The 25159-nt window shown below is 39.8% G+C and overlaps 1 protein-coding gene across 3 annotated transcripts in view; it reads right to left on the reverse strand.

Moving 5' to 3' along the window:
• The window catches only part of CRAMP1 (cramped chromatin regulator homolog 1), a 53225-nt gene that overhangs the window by 26086 nt on the left and 1980 nt on the right, over positions 1–25159 (reverse strand). For 2 of the 3 annotated variants that reach the window (XM_082313873.1, XM_082313871.1), the window contains exons 2-6: positions 24066–24415; positions 13959–14152; positions 12146–12299; positions 9942–10025; positions 6577–6625 (exon numbers count right to left, since the gene is read on the reverse strand). In XM_082313873.1, the coding sequence (XP_082169999.1) occupies positions 6577–6625; positions 9942–10025; positions 12146–12299; positions 13959–14152; positions 24066–24414 (830 nt within the window). In that variant the 5' untranslated portion in view covers position 24415. The remainder of the gene's footprint in view (positions 1–6576; positions 6626–9941; positions 10026–12145; positions 12300–13958; positions 14153–24065; positions 24416–25159) is intronic. The other variant, XM_082313872.1, reaches the window with a different exon arrangement.

Raw genomic sequence — 25159 nt, forward strand, 5'->3', positions numbered from 1 at the left:
CTACACTGCTAAGAAGCAAATTCTCAAAAGGGCAGCAGAAGTGAAGCCAGACCTGAGAAGATGGAGTTGATGAGGCGAGCAGCTCAAAAGTTTCAGTTACTAAGCTGTGAACTTCTACAGATTCAGAATACCCCAGGGCTGGAAGGGCAGATTTCCTGAGCTACCAGAAGCCAGAGGGAACTTGTTAGCCCTCGCTCTTTCTAACAGGCTCTGAGACAGAAGCAATGATGGCTCAACTAATGAAAAGAGGAGAAGGCTCTCAAGTGCTGAGGAGAAACTAGCAATAGTGCTACTTAAGAAAAAATAAAAAAGACCCAAGAGCTACTCGCCTGGTTTTAAATAGGGCTTCCTATTTCCACATCTGGAACAGCAGACAACACTACAGCTGCCGTTAACAGAAGCATTGTTGTTACCTTTCCTCTTTCAACTCAACCCTGACTTGAATTGTTGGAAACTTGAATTGTTTGAAGATAGTGGGTCCCACCAAGTACAACAGTCAATCTCTGCCAGTGGAAAGACTCTTAAAGGAGGACAGAGCAACGCTTACAGAAATCTAGTCAATGACATAAGATAACGATGAAAGGTAAAACTTCCTCCTGGTCATTGCAATGGACACCACAGCCTTAATGCGTGAGGCTCAACATCCTCTTGTCATTATATTAAAGTACAGATATGACTTTATCAGAAAATCAGCATTTTTAAGAAAATAAATCTCCTGAAAATAAGTTTAATATATGCAGCTAGCACCCTCTCTTTTTTTTTTTTTTATGTGTAAATAAACCAAGTTTCAATACAAGTGCAGACAAGATCAGTATCAATCAACCCAAACTCACTTATGTCAAGTTAATAGGGACTGCAATGTATAAAGACAGGAAACTCGGTTACAAATTCTGCTGCTCTCGAATTTAGCTGGTCCATGTTTGGACAACTTCCCTCTTGGGTCTGAATCTTTAGGTGGAAAATTTCCACTTTTCTTCACAAGCCCAAACTTTGGTCTCAGCCAGCAGTCAGAAGCGGCAGCCTACTATAAAAGTGCCTGGTACAAAACCTAAAGGATTTGGCAGAACCTAGAGAATTTGCAGTAAATAAAAACTCTAGATACATATTACATTTCTTTGTCTAGTGCTTATTATTATTTCCTCCAAGAACAGTAACTGAAAAAACAGCTGAGAACTAAAGTCTTCAACTTTTACTATCACTCCTAGAAATCTCTCTTCCTGTTATGTAGTTTTACGCTGAAGTAAAACATCCTCGTGATTCACAACAAATATCCTTTGCCTTTAACTACAGGGACTCAATGAAAGCTATATTTATCCTATTACCACTAATGCTGTTCATCACAGTAAGTAATTTTATAAAGCTCATGTTGAGATGCTAGAATGCATGAATGCACCCAACCGCTAGAAAACGCGAAGTCTGGGAATGTGATGGAACGGTTGTACAGAAAACAATGCTGCTGCGTGAACATGCCACAATTATCGTCTTCCTTGTTCTTGCAAGGAGTTAACTACAGCATTACAGCAATCAGTACTGCTGTAACGATGCCTTGCTTAGCGAAGTCATGCCTAGACGTTCCCTCCTGTTCCTAGTGGAAAACACAGTTTTGTAATAGCCTCATACAAAATCCACTAAAGCCAGCGAAAATAAATCCAGTAATTCAATGCACCTTGAAACAGGTTGCTAAATTGCAAATTTACACTACTTTAGGACAGCAAATTCTTTTGACTACTTGTGCGAGCTGAGACTCTCCTCCTGCATCTTGATTTTAGCTAATGCAACACCCTTTTATCAAATGTGCCCTTGAAGTAACTGCATGCAAGTGAAGAGTCAGAAATAGCATCATTATTATTATTATTATTATTATTATTGTTGTAACTTTGACAGTGTAAGGGTATAACTGAGAAGGGGTTTGTGGGGAGAAACATTATTTCTTCTTAGACTAACTGATATGACTATATAAACAGACAAGCTTTGTGGAAACTGTTCTGTCATATGACTTGAAGGCGACTGAAAGAAGGGCCTGAGTGCTAAAAAGGCTATTTGATCCACCTAGAACAGCTGAGCTAATTTGATCAAGAAAAAGAAAGAAGAAAAGCGCTGCTGTTCATGTTTCATATTTTCTGTTTCTGCTAAAGAGCCTAACTAGTTGGTCATAAAGCATTTATTATTGAGTCAGGCTTCCTGGCAGTTGTTCCTGATCAATTTGTCTACCACCTGCTCAGCTACACCTTGGGCAGCAGATACCCACTATTTGTTACCACCACAGAGCCGCTCACAAATGAACACTGGATCAGCATCATAAGCTCCTGGCTGCATTTGTATCTGTGCTTAAAAGGCAGAGAGGGGAAAAAAAAAAAAGGCAACAAAAACCCACCCACCAAAACCTAGGATAAAAGCCAGAAAAGAAGTGTGAAAAACATAGGTATATTATGGAAAAGATATTTAAAAAAAAAAAAAAAAAAAAAAAAAATCTAGGAGAAAAACCATATTGGAGGAAAGAAAACAAATGCAAAACTGCCGATAGCCCTAAAAGAGAGGAGGAACTACTGCATTTCCCGATTACCGAGTGAGAACGGCACAGTTCAGAAGTTAGCAAGCAAAGTACGCTGTTCAGCAAGTGAAGGAACACAGAACACACATAAATTTGACAAAACAAATTTAAAAATTTCACACAGAAGTTTTTGCCCTGGCACGACAGCACTCTTCCATGACTACAGCAATCAATATTTTTATTTTCACTGTTCCCTAAAATATGTTTTAGAAGTAGCATCCCAGCTCTCTAGATTCAGGTGTTCTGCTTGGAGAGCCAGGAATAATTCCCCTAATTCCCTTTTCCATAAAGTATGATGGGCTTCAAGCAATCTAGGGAGAGTCTGATAATAAGTTATTCTTTAAACTAATATAAAATTAGATATATTTAGAGACTGTAGTTTCCTAATTGAAATCCATGGCTGGGAGGCTAGAAAAAGAACAGTTCTACTAATTTAAAAGAAAAGCACAGTGAAAAGGAGACAGCCTGCAACAGAACTACTCTTAGCTTAAAAATACCTATTTCCTTCTCTTCTCTTACCTAGATCCTGGATGTTTCCAAATGCAGAAAATGGTAAATCTTAAAAAAAGTTACTGAATACATATTAAGAACTACTAGTATAACTTGACACCAAGAGCATGTTCTGCCTACTTAAAAAGATCAGTTTTGTATATGAATTTTTTCAGGACGAATTGCTATTTTATTATCAAGATTTTTAGGGAGTTACAAATTCCCCCTCAGCATGCCAAACAGCTTTTACAAGGAGCAATGAAGGATCACTCCCACTCCACACGAAGCACACCCAGGAACTGAATCAGACAGATCAATCAATACCTGTTAAAAGTTTCTGTCTTTAGCGGTCTTCCTTACTTGTGATATTAAGAGCCTCTCAGGTTGGGGGCAAAACCAGATATGCTAACAGACACTGAGTAGTATTGTGCTTTAACTGTTGCATATTTACGGTATTTCTTTAATTCTGTACTTGCTGTGGTTTGGGTTTTTTTAACTCATCCACAAATCCTACAGATTTACAAAGATATCCAGAAAATATTTATATTTCCTCAAATGTAGTTTTTTATTAAATGTAAAGGTTGTTGCAAAACCTAAGTTAAATAAAAACGTTTCACTCCTAAAAGTGAAACAAAACAGAAAAACTTTGGTTTATGTTTATTTAAATGAGTTTCTGAGCAGTTCTGATATAATACCATAAATCTTTGTTTCTTGTTATATGTCCTAATCACACAATCCAGCAACCTATCATTGCTGTAACAAAAAACTAGCAACAAAGGACTGGACAGAAAGCGATTCAGATTCCCTATAATTTCTGAAGGAGCTTTTGTTTCATAGTTGCCCTGCTTAGTGATTCTGAAAACTTCTTTAAGCAGCTCGTGTGGGCCAGTGTTGACATGAGTATGCTAAACTACTCAGACCAGTTACAAAAGCTGATAGAACAATTCCTATCTTCCCCTTGCATTTATAATTCTCTAAACTTTGATCTATTTTCTAAAAGATCCGCGATTTATTCAACTACAGCTGTACCAAAGGCTATGGTCTAGCCTGATTTTACGTGTTACTGAAAATCTTAAGGCAAGTACAGAGACGTATAGCAGTGAATGGCCTTAACTTCAATGGCCAAACAGGGACGTTTCACACGAAGATTTTGCCATTACTTGAAATAGCCAGTTGATTAAGTTTTCAGGCACTATTTATTATCTGTGACCTGGGTAATAAGCTCAACTGGGAAGATTTTAAATATGGCTTTCTTATGAGCACCGCACAGTGTCATTTGTTTTTCCATACACCATGTAATTATTACAGAAAGCCAGAGATGATGTGTAACATAAGCAAAATAAGCACTGAATTAGAATGTATAACTCCAGGGTCTAGAGTTGTCCTGCAAATAAATTGCCAGGTAGCTCCTCACAATCTTAGCCTCTCTCGACCTTTCTTACCAATTAAACGAGGCTAATGTTTACCTAGTTCAGGAGAAGATGATCAGAATAATGCATGTTCACATTCCCCGTTTTTAATCACTGGATTCGCTTCCACTCAAGACTTTCAACACAGCGACAAGCCTTACAAAGTGCACTGCACTCAAAGGAAAAGGAGGAGTATCACACTTGAAAGAAACATGTCAGGAACTGAAAAAAAGAACTGCTTACAAATAGAGAGGGGGATCACAGAATTGTAACATCACGGAGCAAGACGGAAAGTTTAATCTAATGGGATATATGCAATGTGTTTGCTTGCGTGAGATACGGGGCTGCCCTGCCCGTGCAGGGGATTAATTCAGATGGTGCAGACATCCAGGCAGTAATGAAGACGAAAATGTGGACGTTGTTTCCCTGCACAGTTTGCTCCTCTTCAACTGACAAGGTTTACCCACCAAATGGGGTAAGAGATGCGGGAGAAAAAGGGAAGAAAAGACGTGTCCTCCATCTGGTAGACAAAAAGCCTATGCAAGAGCAACTATTTCTGAACTGCCTAAGAATGCCAACATTATGTACACTCCAGTTTTTGGTTAGAAGATTAGGATTAATGTTTTCAAATGCAAAGAGTCCTGTTTTCAACATGGTTTGTTACAAGACTGGCTTTTATAGAATAAACCCCTAGACTTCATAGAAATCATTGGCCCTTATTAACAATTAATTAAAAGAACTAAAGCCTTAATTATGCAAAGTGCTAGACTGTCGCTACAGCTTGCTAAAAGTCAGTCTCATTTATTATGGTTTAGTCTCTTCGGATGACACGGTATTAGAAAGGCTCTCCAGCACAACACAGAGAGACCAAAATGACTGCCTATATCCTGAACTCTAGAGCTATTCAGGACACTAGTGAAAAAAGGCTCATCCCAGGCCCATTTTAACCAATAACTCCAATTTAAAGAAGTCATTTGCTTTACGAATCATTTCGTCATATGAAAAAGACTTACTGCTAAGAGTTTCTTAATTGTACAGAACTCAAACCAAATGGCAATTTCTCTTCTAATTTTGAACTTTGCAGTTAACAAAAGAATGAACAAGTGATTTCATAAATAATCACATTCAAGACCTGCAACACAACAGCACACTGTACAAACTGCATCTCCCAGGAGATGAAAGGTTAATAAACTGTAAGGAACTCAATTCGGAAACTCAGTCTGTGAACAATAGAAAGGCGCAACAAAAAGTATCCGTTTTCTGTAAGGTAAAGTCAAAAATTAGCAGCTGCGGAGTGGGCAAACTCTTCCTCCTGATTAGAGTAAAGTTTACTTCATCAATAACTTGTCTGCTACAACGAAGCACCCTAAAAGCACAAATGCCAAAAGTGAAAAGGGATCTGTAACAGACAGAAAATAATACTATTTTCAAATCGCTTTTAAAGACATGATTAGGGCAAACCAATGCCTGCTGAGTGATACCTGCTTAATGATCACGCTCCTTAAAATAATATCCTTTGAAAGATATTTCAGTTTAGAATACACAAATTCTAAAAGCAGGACTACTTCAGAAAACTTTACGTACAAATGTATCGGGTGTTCCCTCATTTCTAATAGTAGAGCAACTTCTAATCCCTTCTGTATTCTAAAAGTCCATTGCCAAGACTGAAACCCCAAATCCCGTAATTCTTTCTTGAAGTGAAAGAGAATACTCATTCTTAAAGTCAAGTAGATGCAAGAAGCGACTGGAGGGCTGAGGCCTATGGCGTACTGCAAGTGTTGTTTCAGGTCTGGAAGTCAGGACTCGTGAGCACTGTTGGCAGAACTGTTTGGAGATGAACTATATGCCCTACAGTGAATCAACATAGTTATAATGCCATAACTTCTGTAAAAAATTCTCATTTCATTACCTTCTTAAACTTCACCCATCTTTTCTTACTAATAACAATTAATGGCTTCATGGAAAAGGGGAAGAAAAAAATCCATACAGAACAAACTAAGAATGGAAAATGTCAAACTGCAGCTCTAAAAAAGTAAGAAATGCCCCCTAGACTCTGGATGACCAATTCAACAATCAAACTGCTGAACAACCCAGTTTTAAGAGTTTCAGGAAGAAGTTCCTACTTACCCGGCCTGAATGAGCTCATTGAGTTTAGCTGCATTCTTGTCATCCATACCTTTACATGAAATGGGATAACACAGTGAATTAGGATTTGAAGTGATATAGTCTTGACCTTTTTTTTGTGCCCTGTTCGGTTTTCAAAGCTATTACATTTTATTCTCACATAGGTTTAACGTGCATAAATGTACTATAACGTACGCTTTCTGAAAAGTTTCTATTTTCATAATGTGCAAGCTTTACACAATCCTTACCATGAAAATTATGTTTTACTCACAGATTAAATGACCCTAGTTTAGGTGCTACCGTCATCTTGGGTTGCTGGGTGTTACTCTGACACTGTGGTATTAAAAATAAAAGCTTCCTCATCTTCCTGCTCAATCTCTGTTGCTAAGGCAGCACAGCATAATGAAAGAGCATCAAGCCCTCACAGCGCTGAACGCAATTAAAAAAGTAAATAAAAATAACAAAATGGACATGCAGACCACATTTTTCTTCCATGCGTTATACGGCACATTTTTAAATGGACACTGCAGTAACTTGATTTATATTCCCCATGATAGTTAGGCCCATATCTATTTACAATCAACCTCCCTCTAGCAATGCTGAAAGTACTCCTGACATGCTTTCATGTCTCAATAGCCCTACGTAAGTCATCTCAATTTCTGGGAACACGGGACTGGGTGAATACAAGAGGAGAAGAAGAAAAAAAAAAAAAAAAAAAAATGAGAAAGAGAAGGAAACTACTTTCACCAGCTGCAGAGCAGAACTCTCATAAACTGGGCGTAGAGGTTTGCGGCTTAAGCCCACTTGGTCTTGGAGACTAGAATTTTCCAAGTGGCAGTGGGTAAAATACGTAACCAAGTACCAAAGTTATAAAAAGACAGAAGCACAGAGTATGCATGCATTGCCATGGTGACTGTGTGAAACCTTATTCCCAGTCATAGCAAGGAAGGTCTGTTGATGCCTTTAAGACAAGACGTGGATATAGGGAAGAAACACTAATACTGCTTTCTACTGACAATGCAATCTGTCTTGCCTCTGCACCTTCTTTGTCATGAAACAGTTCAAAATTGTTTCTCCAAGATGAATTAACACACTGGAAATCTTTGAAGAAACAGAACAAAGTCAGCCTGAACATTCACAACAGTCTCGTTCATGACACGTTACAACAAAAATCCCAGGTGAGGAAGTAATATAGCAAAAAAAAAAAAATCCTGCCAAAATACCCGGATTCTATTAGGAAGCGTACATGTCCACTCATTAAAGCTTTCTTGTCGTCCGCACTCCGCAACTAGTATGACTTTACAAAGAAGTGAAAGTATTTTTATTATTTTCCATGTCTCACAAATTAAATTCAAATATGTAGAAGATGCATTATGATGTAACACTGACTCTACAAAAAGCTTGGGAACAAATGAAAAAAAATACACAGATAAGAAGGTGTATGTGCATGGACCAGTGCATACAGTGCATGTTCCTCTGGCCATTCTCCAAGCTAGCCACATTAGAGCTCTCTCTAGTCTGGAAGTCATAAAGACCATGCGAATCGTATCCTGAGCTGCATCCCCCGCAGCGTGGGCAGCGGGGCGAGGGAGGGGATTCTGCCCCTCTGCCCCCTCTGGGGAGACCCCCCTGGAGCCCCGCGTCCAGCTCGGGGGTCCTCAGCACGGGAAGGACATGGAGCTGTGGGAGCGGGGCCAGGGGAGGCCACCGAAATGCTCCGAGGGTGGCCCAGCTCTGCTGTGAGGGCAGGCTGAGAGCTGGGGGGGTTCAGCCTGGGGAGGAGGGGGCTGCGGGGAGACCTCACTGCGGCCTTGCCGTGCTTAAAGGGGGCCGACAAGAAAGGGGGGGACAGGCTTTTTAGCAGGGCCTGTAGCGACAGGACACGGGGGGAGGGTTTGAAAGTGAAGGAGGGGAGATGCAGACTGGATAGAAGGAAGACATTTTTTACACTGAGGGCGGTGAAACACTGGCAGGGGTTGCCCAGAGCGGTGGGAGATGCCCCATCCCTGGGAACTTTCACGGTCAGGTTGGATGGGGCTCTGAGCAACCCGATGTAGTTGAAGATGTCCCTGCTCATTGCAGGGGGGTTGGACTGGATGGCCTTTAAAGGTTCCTTCCAACCCAAACCATTCTATGATTCTATGAACACGGTACTAAGCCTAAACCCAGATATCTTGCTATTGCAACTAATCAACTTCCAGAAAATGAGGGGGCATTGTTATGGCATATACTCATCCATCTACACTTATCCTTACAGACAAAACCAGCCTCAGGGATTGACAAGGTCAGAATGCATCTTGGTTAGCCAGTAACATTGTTATTTCTGACTACGATTTGTAATGCTTTTTCATCTTCAGGGTTCAATAAGTAAAGATTTAGAGACTTACTTACAGCAAGGCACCATCCCAGATTTTGATTGCATAGGCAGAAGTAATTGTGGGTGCAAATGATATCATTTTATATGTTAAATTAGTGCCCCTGTACTCAGCACTGGTGAGGCCGCCCCTCGAGTACTGTGTTCAGTTTTGGGCCCCTCACTACAAGAAGGACATCGAGGTGCTGGAGCGTGGCCAGAGAAGGGCAATGAAGCTGGTGAAGGGTCTGGAGCACAAGTCTTGTGAGGAGCGGCTGAGGGAGCTGGGGTTGTTTAGTCTGGAGAAGAGGAGGCTGAGGGGTGACCTTATTGCTCTCTACAACTGCCTGAAAGGAGGCTGTAGCGAGGTGGGGGTCGGTCTCTTCTCCCTACTAATGAGTGATAGGACGAGAGGAAACGGCCTCAAGCTGCAGCAGGGGAGGTTTAGGTTGGATATTAGGAAAAACTCCTTCACCGAGAGGGTGGTCAAGCATTGGAACAGGCTGCCCAGGGAAGGAGTTGAGTCCCATCCCTGGAGGGATTTAAAGAACGGATAGATACAGTGCTTGAAGACATGCTTTAGTGGTGGACTTGGCAGTGCTGGGTTAACGGTTGGACTCGATGATCTTAAGGGTCTTTTCCAACCTTGACGATTCTATGATTCTATGATTTACACATCTAGTTGCTTAGTTTTCAAGAATAATAAAATAAACTGATAATCTAAGCTGCGTATACATTTACTTGCCATCTGTGGCTATTACATGCACTGCATTCCACAGATAGCAAAAGCTAAAGAAATCTGTCAAAGAAAAAGGGAACTAATGCAACAGACTAAGGTCTTTAAAAATAAAAATACATTTAATGAAGAAACAATACCACAGATCACTGCAACAGAATACAAGGAACACAAATTCTGAATAACTCAAAAGTGAAACTGTACTAGACATTGCCAACTTCAAGGGTAGACACTTCTGATTCTACCACATAAAAATAATTTTAAGTCATTCATACTCACATCCCCCAATCTTTTTCCTTAGTTCCCCATAGCAGATTAAGCCATAAAGCTCCAGGGAGGATTTTTTCAGCCCTTGAGAAAACACTGAAAAGCAGAAAAGGTGTAAGTGAGATGCAGACTGCAGATACTCATGCACAGCAACATTACAGATACTCATTTCAACACTGAAAATGAGATGATTTGTATTTTCAGTGAAGAGACAAACATCTCATCGAAGGTAAGACTAAATTCTGTTTCAAGAAACACTGTGAGACAGGTTCACCAGTTTCCTTTTGGTGACTTAAATATCTGGGAAACGCAACATTCTTTAGATTACAGAAAAAACAAAGCAGCTTCCACAGAACTGAAACAAATATGCAACAGTTCAATATGCAAAAGAAAGCTAATGTTAGTATCACTTAACTGTTTACTATTTCTAAAGGAAATGTCCATATGCCCCCAAGAAAATACATATAGAACGCTCTCTTATATGAAAATTAAGTAGGTCTGAATTTTCCAGAAGACAGAGAATGTCTTCCATGCTCACGAATGCACCTCAGAGATTTAATGCAAATTCTAGATTCTAAATTTTTATAGGAAGAATTGCACACATTTTATTCATCTTTACAAGTTTTTTTTTTTCTCCTTTCTCATCAATGCACATGGTGTAGACCTTTGCTAATTGATCTAAATATCTATGACAGCACAGAAAGACAGTCTTGTGGTTTACAAATCAGATGAAAATATTAATTCTTGTCTATTTATCAAGAATTCCGTTCTCTTCGAGAATGAGTTCTTTGCAGACTCATTTAATATCAAAATCCAGGCACACATATTTCTACCAATACTAAAGCTCATCAAACTACTGCACTAATTCTTAAATTCCTACAGCCAATGAGATTTCAGACCTTATAGATACAGAACTTTACCTTATCCAGAAAACAGATGAAGTTCCTCCATGACACCTTTTTTTTTTAAGTTCTTCCATACTGTGTTTGCTGTAACATTTGATTTTAAATAAAATACTAATAGCTTGTTTCATCTTAAAATTCTTTCTTGTTTCGAAAAAGAAACTCAAAAATACACCTTATGACAGGTCTTTTAGATGTTTAAGTCCCCCTTTAGATAACCTGATCTCAGGAACAGCCAAAATTTCATAAAGAGACTATACTGTCCACTCTCTTTGCTCTCCTTCAGGTTTTTTCTAGTCATATCCATTTCTCATTATTTTTAACTTGAGAGGCTCTGGCCACAAATCATGTAGATGAATTTACTATCCAAACTTTTGCTGATGTAAGACAGAGTTGTTTAAAGACCAAAAAATTCAACGACCATGAAACTGCCGCCATTTATGCAACTTAGAATACAGCATCAGAAGGAAAGGAAAGCCCTAGAGACCTTTACTTGATCAACAAGCTAACAGGAGAACTGACATTCTTCATACCTTAAAAAAGTCAAAAGAACTGGGTCTTAGTAAAACCTGTTCACTCTGCAGCAGATTTCTTTAACCTGCTATTCAAATTAAGCTACCTGCAAATTGACTTGAATTCTCACTGCCCGTTACTGAATAGTATGCATTTGATAAAAATTGATTATCAATGATCATACATTACTATTATTGTTACAAAACACCACTAGCAATTTGTATGACTTCCCAATTTCCTTTTCATTCAACAAGCTGAGGAAAGAGGGAAAAGAATGGGAAGAGGGGAATATGGCACTGGGAATCCTAAGTGACGGAACCAATGATACAATTTCAGGCTTATTTAAAGTGTGAGCAAATATTTCACCATTTACACTTGTATTGGACTATTTATTTCTACCTGCCCCCAAGAAGTGCAAAGTAGTGCTGGAGTTAATTTGCTCGATGAAGTCATGCCTGACTAACATTCAGGTAGCTGTCCTCAAAGGCGTGTTCCTGAGAACCTTGTTTCCTTGAACCTGGCTTTTCCCCAGTATTAATAGTGGGATCAGCATTTATTATGGTGTGGTGAATTGCTATACAAGCAGCAATACAAATACCGGTTTTTAAGAAGTATCTTTCAAAAACCGTGAACCTCAGTATGGTCATGCTAATAAAAATAAGACATGTTCACAGACATCCTATTCAGTACTTATTCTCTCATCTTCACCATTCCCACCGTCCATGATGGCACCAAAAGGCAGGACTCCAACCCTCACAAGACTGTGAGCTCTACACTAAGCCCATTTCATTGCATACTAACCATTATCAAAGTCAATGTACTTTGAGATCTTGTGCCAGGTGCGGTAGTAGAAATGGCGGACCTGTTCCTTATTCTTCACCATGCTTGCTGGCTTGCCTTTCTTCTTGTATTTCAGGGCAATGTTGTTCTGGATAGCTTCAAAGTCCTTCCCGTGCTGAAGAATAAATAAAACAAATCCAAATACTCAAAACCAAACTTATATCTTGTCATAAGACAACTCAAACAACATGAGGGACTTTGGGGTTCTTTGTGGGAAATTAGCTTTCAATGGTCATAAAATTCTTGGGTATCAGAACTCAACAGCTCAAGAATGACACTGGTTTCCTTTATTTTATATAAAATGTATTATAGACGCCAAATAAATTACTTTCCAATTTCTTGAACTGTTTCAAAATAAAAACTGTAAGTTGCTAGCAAACTTAAAAAAAAAAAATCTTTACTCATAAATGTGCTAAGTAGCAGAATTGAAAATACCAACTTTCTCACTTAGCTTTCTTTACTTTCCTCTGCATTTCCCCCCTCCCTCTTACGTCCACTTCTGACTAGGGTGAATGAAAAGCCTATTATATTTAACAGCTTGATTTTTATTTACAGTCAATGTCATGTTCCAGTTATTAGGAGTACAAAATTTGTGTTTCAAATAATGAAGGAAAATATTATATTTAAAAAAACAAAACAAAACAAAAACCCCACAACTTCTTGGAGAAAACACATTTTTTTACACTGTAGATCATTCAGAAGTTTATTCTCAGGGGAAAAATAAAAATGAGACACCTAAGTGTCCTTTTAAAACTAGCCAATTCCTATAAAATCCTTGGAGTTCAAAAGAGGAAACTTTAATTTCATATACATTATCATTGAGCTCCTGCTACTACAAAATTTCTTAGTATTCAAAAAAGGTTGGAACTGATTTAAATAAAAAGTGTGAAAACCTCTTTTGAAAGGTAATGACACAAAATGAATGGAAGTGGGGGACCAAACAAATGGATGGATTTGGATTTTGGATTTGGAGTCCCAAATCCATCTTAGAGCAGATTTTTGAAATTTTTCCTCAGCATTCAAAAAAAACACAAAAACAAAACACCAACCAACCAAACGTTTTCTTTGAGTGATGAAGGGACTTAAAAATGAAATGATTCCCAGGAATACTACTGCAAGTCAGAGGAGTTAAAAAAAGCAAACAGTGTTTAAGCGTTCATTTTGTCCACAAAATACATACAAAGAAAGCTCACCACCGTTTCTTTTGCTTTCACCTTTAGTATGTATTTTCATAACAGAAGTGCTCTTAAAATAACCATCAGAACAAGACAACCAGGAATACACCATATACATCATGTAAGATAAAGGATAAGACGATCTAACTTTTCTTTGTCTCTCAGCCCTAGTACAAACCTTTTCATAGTCAAAGACTAAACACAGTGCCTACAATTCTTGTAAGAATAGGACATATTTTCTTGTTTGCTAATATTACAGCGTGTGTTGCTTTTGAAAGTTGAGACAGGGACGTTATTTATTTCTCATTTGAAACAGAACCATAATTGAAAAATAATTCAAATTATTATAAACATTCACGAATAAAACTCACAAATATTTCCTGCTATTTCAAAACAAAAAAAGCTTGACACTTTTGAAATGTGGCTTTGATTGACAGCTGGTTTATAGCCAACTGTACAGACACATATGCATAGACAAACAAATGCATATGTGCACGTATGCATTTTGCTCCTACAAATCTCAGTTGAATCAACCTTCTTTAGGAATATCCAGATGCTAAACGAAGACATCTAAACTTGTTATTTGCCTTTACATGTACCTCATACAGTCCCTCGAAGAACGTATTTTTGTCCTCTGTGCTCCACGATTCCCACTGCCGTCTGACCTTCTTTCCCTCCTCCTTCTCTCCAGCTGAGGAGCCCAGGTTCCTTGCTGCGGACTTGGAATTCCCAGCTGGATTGCTGGGAGGAATTCCTGATGTTCCACCAGATGCAGTCCCTCCATTATCTGCTGCTGCAAAAAAACATGACCAGAGTGAATATTAAACCCACAGAAGGATTCACGGCTAGAGATAAGTGAGGAACTCAGAATTTGCTCCTTCTTCACTACTCCCATCTATATCAGGGCTTTTTTTCCCCTCAAGACATTTCACTGAAATACAATAGGCAAATAACAAGGGGTTTTTTTAAAGAAATAAAATCTCACAGAGCAAAAAACAAGGGGAAGGTTTCATTGGCTTAATTTTCTATTTCCAGAGATAAGACAGATAAGCAGGAATATAGCAAAGCAACCTCTAAAAGACAACACACTCTCTGATGCTCATACACTGGTGTGCTCTGCAGTTGCCCCTTTGCAGCTGAGGGGAACTTCTGAGCAATGCTGAACATTGATGTGACCAATAAAGCAAACTAATGACCTCGAGAAAATATATATAATTTCATACCCTTGTCTTTGGTGTTGATCCTACTGCCTCCAAAATAACTGTGGTAACGAAAGGACTGAAAGATGTCTACTTTAGTTCATCATATGACAATGGATCAGCATTCTCAAGAATCTGATCCTCAGTATAAAGAGCACCATCTCTGACACTTAACCATCTAGGATAATTCACGGTATCCCAAGCATGGCAAGTCCCAACCCCTTCTCCTTCCCCAAATCCTGGTGTGGCTTTTGGAAAAAGGCATGGAAGTGTAATCTTGATTGTACTGGTCAGTTATCAGCACTCGAAAGAACATGGATCAGAAAAAGAAAACACAAAGATCGGAAACACTAAAATGAGAATATAGCCTGATAGTACTAAGAAAATTTGCTGTTTATGCAAGTAGGGAACAGGGAAGAAAATGGGATGGAGAAACAGCAGGAAGGTGAGAACTACATATAAGGCAGTAAGATTCCATTCCCTCAACTTAATTCAGAAGAAAAAGCCTCTTTTTTTTTTTTTTTTTTTAAATTGCCTCTGAAATGACTAGTCTTTCAAAGATACTTTAATCAGCAAAAACATTATCAACTAACCTTAAACCTGTGATTTATTCACAACAGAAATCAAACCAAACATCATGCTTGGTTTGACACTGTGACGGATTATCAGAATGTTAAGCCAGAAACCAGGGAGACCTCCCAAAAAGTCGACTCATTTTTTTCCATGAAAACATAACCATTCTCAGCAACTTACATTTCCAAAATGTATTCTATTCAATTTTGCTAAGGAGTATTATTTAAGATTTGACTGCCCCTATCAATGCAGGTGTGTACTTAATAAAACAGAAGCCTTTTAACGTTAAACGTACATTGCTCATTATAAAAAATGCTTATTTCCATTTTTCCAGTTACTGTCCTTTATGTTTTGTCTTTTATCTCATGATAAATGGGCTTGCCTTAGCTTATTTGCTTATAAATCCAGTTTGTACAATACAGCAGTCCCAACTAGTTTCCCAAACTTTTATACACATTAGCACAGGTCTGTCTTTCATATTTTTTTTTAAAAGTTCAGTTATCTTTTAAAATTCAACTATATGAAGCAGTTTACTTGACAAAGTCAGTGGTTTTATATATATACATACATATGTATCTATCTCATTCAAGAACGAGGATATCCCATTTTGATAATCCTAATATTATTTTAAAAAAAAAAGTATCAGGAGAATCAACTGTTACAGGCTTACTCTGCTTCAGAGATTTGAAAGACTTGTATGTAAATCTTAACTGTAACTATTCACTTGCAATTTGAAAGCAATTCCTTTGGATGACAAAACCATATTGCTCCAAAACCTAAAAAAGCTGTTTGTTCAAGGAACAAAGAACATTTGAAACCAAATCCGGAAGAGAGTAAGATGTGTGAAAGTACATTTTTTCCTGCATACAATAAATATTTACTTGATATAAAATACGATATTGTGACCATTTTAAAGTTAATGTTTCTTTTATTTCTAGGAATGACTATTTGATCCTTTCAAAGAAAATTACTGTCACCACAGGGAAGCATGTAAGGCAAAGCATGAAAAAGAGTCGGACATCTAGAAGAAAACGCATTTAGAAACAACTTCTCAAACAAACAGCTTCTCTATTTCCTAAAGCCTTCATCAGTCACTGATAAACTAACTGCAAGTTAAGCAATTTAATTCTGTTACCGTGAAGGTAAATCCTTAAAAAAATTGAAAGCATTAGAAAAACCTGAGCACTTAATAGATGGCTGAGAAGAAAACCAACAATTTTAAGACACAGAATTGCTTCTTTATTTTGCCAATTTCAGATTGGAATATCACAATTTGCATGGTAAAGAAATACAGACCTTAATATTTAAAATCTTCGGTCAAGAAAGGAGAACTCAAACATATCAGTCCTCATACTCAATCTACAGTCTCCTGTTGCTACCAGCTCAACAACGCAAAAGACGTCCTTTATCAAAAGACAGCTGCAGGATTCTATTCCAGAGTTACTATTCTGATCACAGACCTCTAACTTTCTGAGAAATCATTTAGAGGAACCATGAACGCAGGGTTTTGGGGTTTTGTTTATTTGTTGGGCGGTTGTTTTTTGTTTGGGGTTTTGGGGGTGGTAGGGTTTTGTTTGGTTTTAGGTTTTGTTTTTGTTTTTTTTTGTTTTTTTTTTGTTTTTTTTAACATCACTGTATACATACTCAAATAAGTAAAAATCTAAAGTTAGCTGCCTGAAGTTCAGATCTTATCAAGGATTTTCTAGAGATTGTACAGTACACTTGGTACACATGAAGTTTTCATTATTAAAAAGCATAAGAAGCAAAAGTATCAGTGAGGACTTTGAATTCCAAGAAGACTCCAAAGTTCAGTAGATTTCCTCTTAGTTGTACGTAAAAGGTGAAACGAACAGAACGGTTCTATGGAGGACATGCTAAGGACTCCATTGATTCAACTTCTACAAAGGACACAGAGCTCATAATTGCTCTTTTGTTCCTTCATATGTACTTACTATTCTACAAGACAAACTCTAGTCCTGGGAAGTTTATACCAGTCCTTCTTGTTTTAAACACAAATAAATTACTATCCGGACAATTGTTTAGAGTATCATATATGAAGATCTAAGAATTCTAATATCCTGTCACCTCTACAGAGATCTTATATGCCATTTAGTTCTTCCAAGAATAAAGGAGTTTGCTATATCATCCCTTTGCCTAAACTTCCTTGCTATTGTGCATGGTAATACTTATTGTTGGTTTACCACAATCCAGTATAGAGTTTGCTGGATCTTGGTAAAGCAATGGAACGCAGTATATTCTAAAACATGGTATTATAAACCAACTCAGGATAAAAGGCAAAAGAAAAAGTAAAAACAGGCATGTATCATAAGTTACACCCCATAAATTCATTCCTTCAATCTTACTGTATGAGATTCCTGTAACATACAAAACAGCTAACAAGTTTTCATCCCCTCACTAATGACAGATGATGACAATCATTAATTGCCAACAATAGATTATTTAAACCTTAAGCAATGCATTAAACAAGAAGGTCCACTGAGGCTAGCCATACCATTACTGCTGCAGAACTGCCAGAGAGAGGAAGGGGGGCTTACTCTAACAATCTGCTTAGGCGCTTGTTCTACGTAAGCTAGTGTATAAGAGGAGATCACTGCAGACGAGACAAAGACAAGATGGTCATTCTCACGCTGTCTACTTATCCTGGACCCCCCAACCACTGGACCGGACATGCACACAACCGCAGCTACGACAATTCCTTCCCTTCGCTCCAGGATGCAGTGGAGCACCAGCACCTGCATACAAGGTACACAGCAGCAAGTCTGGATGCCTAAGTTCTCAGCACTTTCACTCAGCTTTCAACCCCCAGTTTGCAAAGACATCAGGTTTCTGTACTTTGTATTTGAACTATAACCCCCAACAAAATCAAGGATCAGAGCACCCATGTTTCGGAGAAACTTAGTCATTCTTTTTACCCAGTGTTCTCTACCCATCTATATGTCCCATTATTAGAACTTCATTTATCTGTGAATGGCATAACATCATCTCAAACTACATTTTCTGTAGAAAAAGCTGTCGTCTTTGTAGTTCTAAGCAAAACACTAACACTTGCAAAAATTTATATAAAGGGATTTAAAGACTGCGGTTTAAAAATCTGATATGAAAATGATAAACAATGGAACACTGCATGTATCAAATAATTGAGCCACTGATAGTATCAGTGTCTTATCACGGCTACATCCACAAGAAGCTCTTCCTTCCAGGCTCTACGTAGCATCCTAAGTGTTTGCTTTTCAATTTTCCATTGGCAGCTCTTACATGCCAGCTGATTCATATCTTCTATGACAGATTACGCATCCACAGAAGCTGGAATTCACAGAGTTAATCCCCGCTACACCCCTGTATCTCAACACACAGGCTGCTTCTGTTACTGATGTTCTACAGGCTTAGCTTGCAAAATCTCAGCTCCTTCAGGAGTCACCAGTCAACTGTAGGTGGACCATCTATCAGGGAATACCTTTATAAATGAGATGGTACTTTCATAGACTCTTGCATGCCACAGGCCAAACGCGGAGCGTGAGGATGCTAAACTCACTCCTCAAAGCGCAGGATGCAAATGCCTACTTGTAACATGCCAGAAAGTTTCCTTCAGAACATTCTTTCCTCTCTTTTGGGTTTTACAGGAGCCGATAGCAAGGCTAAGCTACACAAGATCACCTTCAAAAGTGGTTTCAGTAAAGACTGCCATTAAGGAGGCCATACCAGAAAACACCTTCGAGTGACTACTTTATTCTCACAAACCTGCATTAGCGCTCAGCAGTCTTACGAAATGTGCATCAAAACACCTGTTGCCAACACAGCTGGGTATGGTGCTATGGTCCATACTTCCCAGAAAGCTTCAAATGCAATCTGCTATTCTCATGGCAGAGCATTCCTCAACGAGCATTTACTCCTCGATTTCAATGAAAAAGCAATCGAAGACAAATGTCCAAACTTCCTTTCTGATCGCTTGGTAAACGAGCCCCATTTCTAGCCACATATCTTTAACGGCAGATACTACCTCATACACTTGAGTGAAGAAATGCATCGGGTGATCCCACAGAAAGTGTGCGCTTCAGGAATTTTAGTGAAGCCACCTGATCTGTGAAAGGACAACCCAAAGCCACAGGCTGGATCCAATTTGCTTTCGTCTCTAAGAATTGTAGCTGAGAAGAGAATACAGATGAGAGGGAGAGAGACAAGACACATTCCCTGCAAGTCAACGCTTCCATTTGAGTACTAACATTGTAACTGCAAAACAAGTTTCTACCTTGTATGCCTCCACAGTAAAAAGCCTGGACTCCTAAGAAGGGTAAGTCTAGGACAGCTTATGCCATATTGCGTGGTTATACCACATACCATTCTTGTTATGAATTAACGTCCAAAGTTTTAAACACAGCAGGTAACTGTCCTACAAGGATACAGACTAGTCCAGCTTTTTCTACCTCTTATTATTTAGAAGATTTGCACAACCAAGATGTAGTTGAATGTGTTTAAACATATGCAGTGTCAATTATCAACAGGAGTCTACAAACAAAACTATACTGAAGGCTTGCTTTTCTATGGACAGTATGTATTTAATAGGTAATACTTCAAATGCCGCGCTGAGCTAACCAACCATAGCTGTAAAAAAATAAACTCGGTTTATTATAAATTTGGTTACTCCCCCATCTCCAGTAAATCATTACTCTCTTGCTCTTCCGTTAGAAAACCCCCATAAAGCCTAGTATGAAGTTCCATCTAAACCACACGGTTGTGCAGCCTTGCAGGCAGGCACCTTTCAAAGTTCAGAACCTACTGCACAGGGCACATGAAAAAAATCCTCCTCTTGTAGTGTGGGATGAGATACTGTGGAGTTCTGGTCCTCAGCCACTCACAAAGGAAGGGAGGGAGAACTGGGGTAAATTGGAAGGCAAAGAATGAATGAAAGCATGTCAGGGTAGGATGGGAGGAGAAGTACCAAGTGTAAATGAGATGGACAGAATTAAGGAGAATATTAGAAGAAGGGACCGTGCCAGTAGTTTTTAAACAGTCATTCATGCCCTAGAGAAATAATGCTGGAGGAATGACATTTCAAATGAAGGTTACAATACATTCTGCAGCATACAAATTGTGGAAGATACAATAAAATCATATTCTGAGTACGTACATCGGGTATGTTGGTATATACATCCACTCCACAGGAGAGGACGGTAGTGAACTTGATCCACATGCTATGGGACATGCAGCTTTGGTGGGCTGCAACAAACTGGACTGCTTTCCAGGAAGTTTTATGGGATGCCAAAAGATGGAACGTTTTAATTCAACTAATGCTTTCAGCTGAATAATTCTTTTCTCAAGAAAGAGCTGCTTATTACCACAGAACAAATCCAAATACTTATTTGGGCCATTCTACACGTTTTATGAATAAACCTAGAGCAACAGCGTGAAAGACATCTTCAAGCTTCAGCTCGTCATCATTGGACTTTGTTATTATTTCCTCCTGACTTCATTCTGCATTCAGAATACGGATAAAAACACAGAAATGGGAACACTGTACTCTAGTTCAAACTAAATCTACAGCACTTGATGGCAAAGTATTCCGCATCTGCTTTTACCAGTGTGGTCACAACATACACATGCATAACCACTCTCGCTTCATGGAAAAAAAGCCCCAAAACACACCTTAAAACCTGTGCTCGGCAACCGCGTGGCGTATTTGTATCGGAGAAGTAAACTCTTAGAAATACCTCTTTTTCAGCAACCTTATATTGGGCTGCTTCCTCTCCCTCAATGAACCTCCCTGCTTTTGAACTGTCACAATACACTGTCTCCAACCCACTATTCCTTCAAGTTCCTCCTCTGATTTCATGCAAGTTACTTTAAGACTTACTTGCAAGCATTCATACTTCAAAAGGTGTGCATTAGTTGAGGTGTAGGCTACGAACTTGAAAATCCAATAAAATGATGACCAACACTTGAAAACAAGACGATAATAATTCTAAAAAAAATGCATAGATTTAGATATTTGTGCAGGAAATTTGATAAACCTTTCGGCAATTCAAAATGGATTGGCTTTTTGAAGTGAAACCGTTTTCAAACTTTATTTTACTATGCTACTTTCTATGCCATTTTTGCCCTAAACTCAAAAGTGCAACTCAGTACACAAAAGGCAAGAGACAGAATCCAACGATGCAATTAAAAATTACGGCAGGGTAATCTGAAAATTAGCCATGTGCTTATGCATTCTACTAGGCAGAATTTGAGAATTATTATTATCAATCTTCCCTGAACCACAGCAAGGTTAAGTTGAAAAGTCAGCAGCTGCTGAGTGGGCAAACTCTTCCTACAGTTTAGTTTTATCAATAATTTGTCTGCTACAATGAAGCATCCTAAAAGCACAAATGCCAAAAGTAAAAAGGGATCTGATGAGGACAAGCCAATGCCTGCTGAGTAACTACTAAAATTTGAAAGAAATGAAGTTTATTGATTACACTCCTCAATAATAGCCTTTGAAAGAGTTTTCACTTTAGAATACATAGATTCTAAAAGCAGGACCACTTTAATAAAATTTTAAGTGTTATATAGCATTATTGAAAGACCATGACAAAAACACGTTTCTGGCTTCACTGGACCAAGTGTAAGTGTGGTCTAGACACTCCTGCTGGCCAGTGTTAAAATTACCTTTGCAGCTATCACCTTGACAGTGACATGCAAAATGGAACAGCTTCCGGTTTTCAGAGCTGATCCAAAGCACATGCATTCAAGCTTTTTATCATTTTTACACTTACAGGGAGAGGAGAAAGTTGGTGGGACAGCAAGCAGAAGGATTTAAGTCCAATCCCTGTTAGCAATCCTCACCCTCCCATTAGTTCCCTACTGGAAGCTAGCTCTGTGAGACACTTCCCTCGGAATACAAAGCCCTATAAATTCTGATGACAAGACAGTCCATTAGGGAGAATTCAGACAAGCCTGGAAAACCTCTCAGTATGCATCCCTGAATGTAAAGAACTCAAATTAGAAAGGCTCGCACTCCGTGGCTCTGTTCTCCAAGATCCGATAGTTATAATCTCAACCATATCAGAGAAATCAACTGTAATGTATTCACATCAAAACTAGCCAGGCAGAGCTGTGGCTGGTCGTACAATTCAAAAAGTGCAAGCATAACCATAATTCTACCACCGACTGTCACCCCCAATGATTTAAGAAGTTTCCCCAAACCTGACAACATAGTCAGGGACAGTGATTACAAGCACTATCTATGACCCATTACTGAAACAGTATTTTCCATTCTGTGTATGATTTTATTAGGGTTATCTTGGAATCTGAATTGCAAAATAAACAAAGTTTGCTTTTCAATTGTGTCGATACACCTAGTTAAAAATTGTTCTGCTGCTCTAAAATTGGAAATTAATGTTTACGTACAACTATACAAACATGAATATACACATGCACAAAGATACGTGCATTTTGTTCACACGTGTATACACTTTTAAAGGAATGCAATCATTTCAAATGCATATATTCGACTTGTCAATACATGGACAACATGTATTCCAAAGAAACACCTCCTCGCATATAATACTATTTTCAACCCCTGAAATAATTATCTGTAGCTAAACACTCCTGGGTATTCCATCTGTTTGTTTATTTGGTTTAATGCAACTGGGAGGAAAAACTAGGCAGGCCTTTCTGCTCTATCCTCCAACATCACACATAGGAGTTTTTCACTTAAAAAGTTTAAGAGATTAAAGAAGACTTACTAAGGTATTAAAAAATACTTTAGTCAATTATATAAACTAACTGTCAAGCAACTGAGTTACAGTATTTTTTCGTGATATGGCAATAACTAAAATATCACAATTTGCACTGCTTTATTACTGTAACACAAAACTATCGTAATTCGTAATGTTCCCCTGATGTCCAGCATGTGCATACCACTGTAATGGAGTGTCTTCGGTCCGAGACACATTTATGCTACACCGAGTTGTATTTCGTTTTAGCAGACAAGAGTAAATGTTGTTATTTCAAATGTTGAAGAAATCTCCGAGTGTTGTTTTTCTCAAAAATTAACAGAAAATAACACTTGAGTACTTTTGCACAAGGTATCCAAAAGTAGCCTCGAGTACAGCTCAACTACAGTGCCAGGTGTCATCCAGTAACTGCTGAGCACACACAACAGCACCAAGCTATTCAAACATCCTTGCTGTCTTCTAGCTACTCAGGTAAGAAACAGATTGGAAAAAAAATCAAATTCTTGTCTGCAACACTAAAGTGAAAAAGCATGTGTATGTATTTATGTACATACAGACATTCAGAGGTATGCAAAACAACCTTCATAAAAACTTAAATTGCATGGAAATGCCCAAACTGTTCTGAAACAGTAATGTAGGACTCACAAAACCTTAGAAACAAATGTCAATATGTGCATTTCATAGCTGTTTCCAAAATAGTTGTTTGAGTGAAAGGGCCAGAGAAATAATTGGGGGAAATCACCAACGTCTTGTGAGTTGTTTTTTTCCCTTTTTTTAACTAGGACCCAGTGAATATTTTGTTATTATCCAAGAAGAGAATTCAGAGTGCAGCCACCTGATCACACAGCTAGCTAGAGTCTAATTTCCTAACCAAAATGCAGGAATTTCCTAAAACTCAAGAAAGATGAAATGCAGGAATTAAAGGTTTGCTTCAATAACGGAGATGATTTTTCCTCCTCCGCATACACATCCAAACCCCCCATTTCTGCAAGTGCAAAGAGGAGAGTGGGCAGCAGAGAAGCTGAAGCCTTGGGACACAAAGAAGATTTCAGCTACTGTGAGAAACAAGCCCCAAAACACCTTCCCCCAAACCAAACAAAAGATGGCATCTACAGGAGGAGAACGACAACCCCCAAACCCACAGGTGACTCCCCCCCCGCCACCCCACTTGCCCGCGTGTTTTAAGGGTGCCAAAACACAGTACCTTTGCCTTTCGCAGCAGTGCTGCTGCCAACTGAAGAGGATGCCTGGGAATCCTTCTTCAGCCTCTTGCTCTGAGGTCTGACGCTGGACCTGAGAAAATGATGCTGGTCCTGGCTGTGGGAGGGCTGGAGGGCGGCCGGGGCCTGCGATAAGCTGGGGTTCGGTGGGGGGCTGCTGTTAGTGTTGTTGTTAATAATCTTCTCTTCTTTCTTTGTGCTGCTGCTGCCTGGAGCTGCCTCTCCTCCTCCTCCTGCCCCTTCTTCTTCCAGGGACTCCTCATCTCCTCCTGCTCTCTTGCCCAGCTTTTTCACCCCTTCTTCCCCGCTGCTCTCTCCCAGTTTCACTGTCATCCTGTTGGGGAGGAGAGAGAGAAAAGAGGGGGGCACAAAGTCAGGCCTGGGAGCCCCCCAGAGAGGGAGAGAAATCCCTGGGCTGAGAGGGGAGAAGTTTAGCTGCAGAAATTCCTCTCAACATGGCCGCCGTTGTTTGTTACTAAATCCCCTTTCGTTTGCTGTCCCGACCCAACAACCTGTGCCGAGGGCGGGAGGGGGAAAGCCCCGCCGGAACCCCCCCCAAACCGGCCCAAAAGGCAGCCGGGCTCCCCCGGCAGCCCTCCGGCACCCTCCCGGAGGGGTTCGGGGCGCCTTTGGCGGAGAAATCGCCCAGCCAAACTCGGGCGTGTGGAAGCGCCCGGCAGCCGCTGAGAGGAAAGGCAGCCGCCGAGCCCGGCGGAGCGGAGCGGGGCAGCGCGGCCGGGCCGGGCCGGCTGCTCGCCCCCCATCCTACCCATTCCGCGGCGCCGCGGGCCCAGGGGGGCTCTTCCTTCTCCTCACCATGGAGCCGAGGGGATCCGGCCCGCCGCGGGGGGGGGATTCATGTTCCCCGATGCGGCGGCGGCGGCTTCTCCTCCTCTCTGTGCGTGTGTGTGTCTCTGGGGCTGGGACTGGCCGAGGCTACCGAGGTTTCCAGCTCCCCCTCCGCCCCCACCCCCGCCAGAGCCCCGGCACCTCTCCGCTGCTCCCCGCGGGGCAGCCCCGCGCCCGCCCGCCTCCGCCGCCGCCAGCATCGCGCCGGGGCCGGCCGCTGTCACCGCCG

The sequence above is a fragment of the Platalea leucorodia genome (genome assembly GCF_965183815.1).
Source record: "Platalea leucorodia genome assembly, chromosome: 5".
Lineage (NCBI taxonomy): Eukaryota > Metazoa > Chordata > Aves > Pelecaniformes > Threskiornithidae > Platalea > Platalea leucorodia.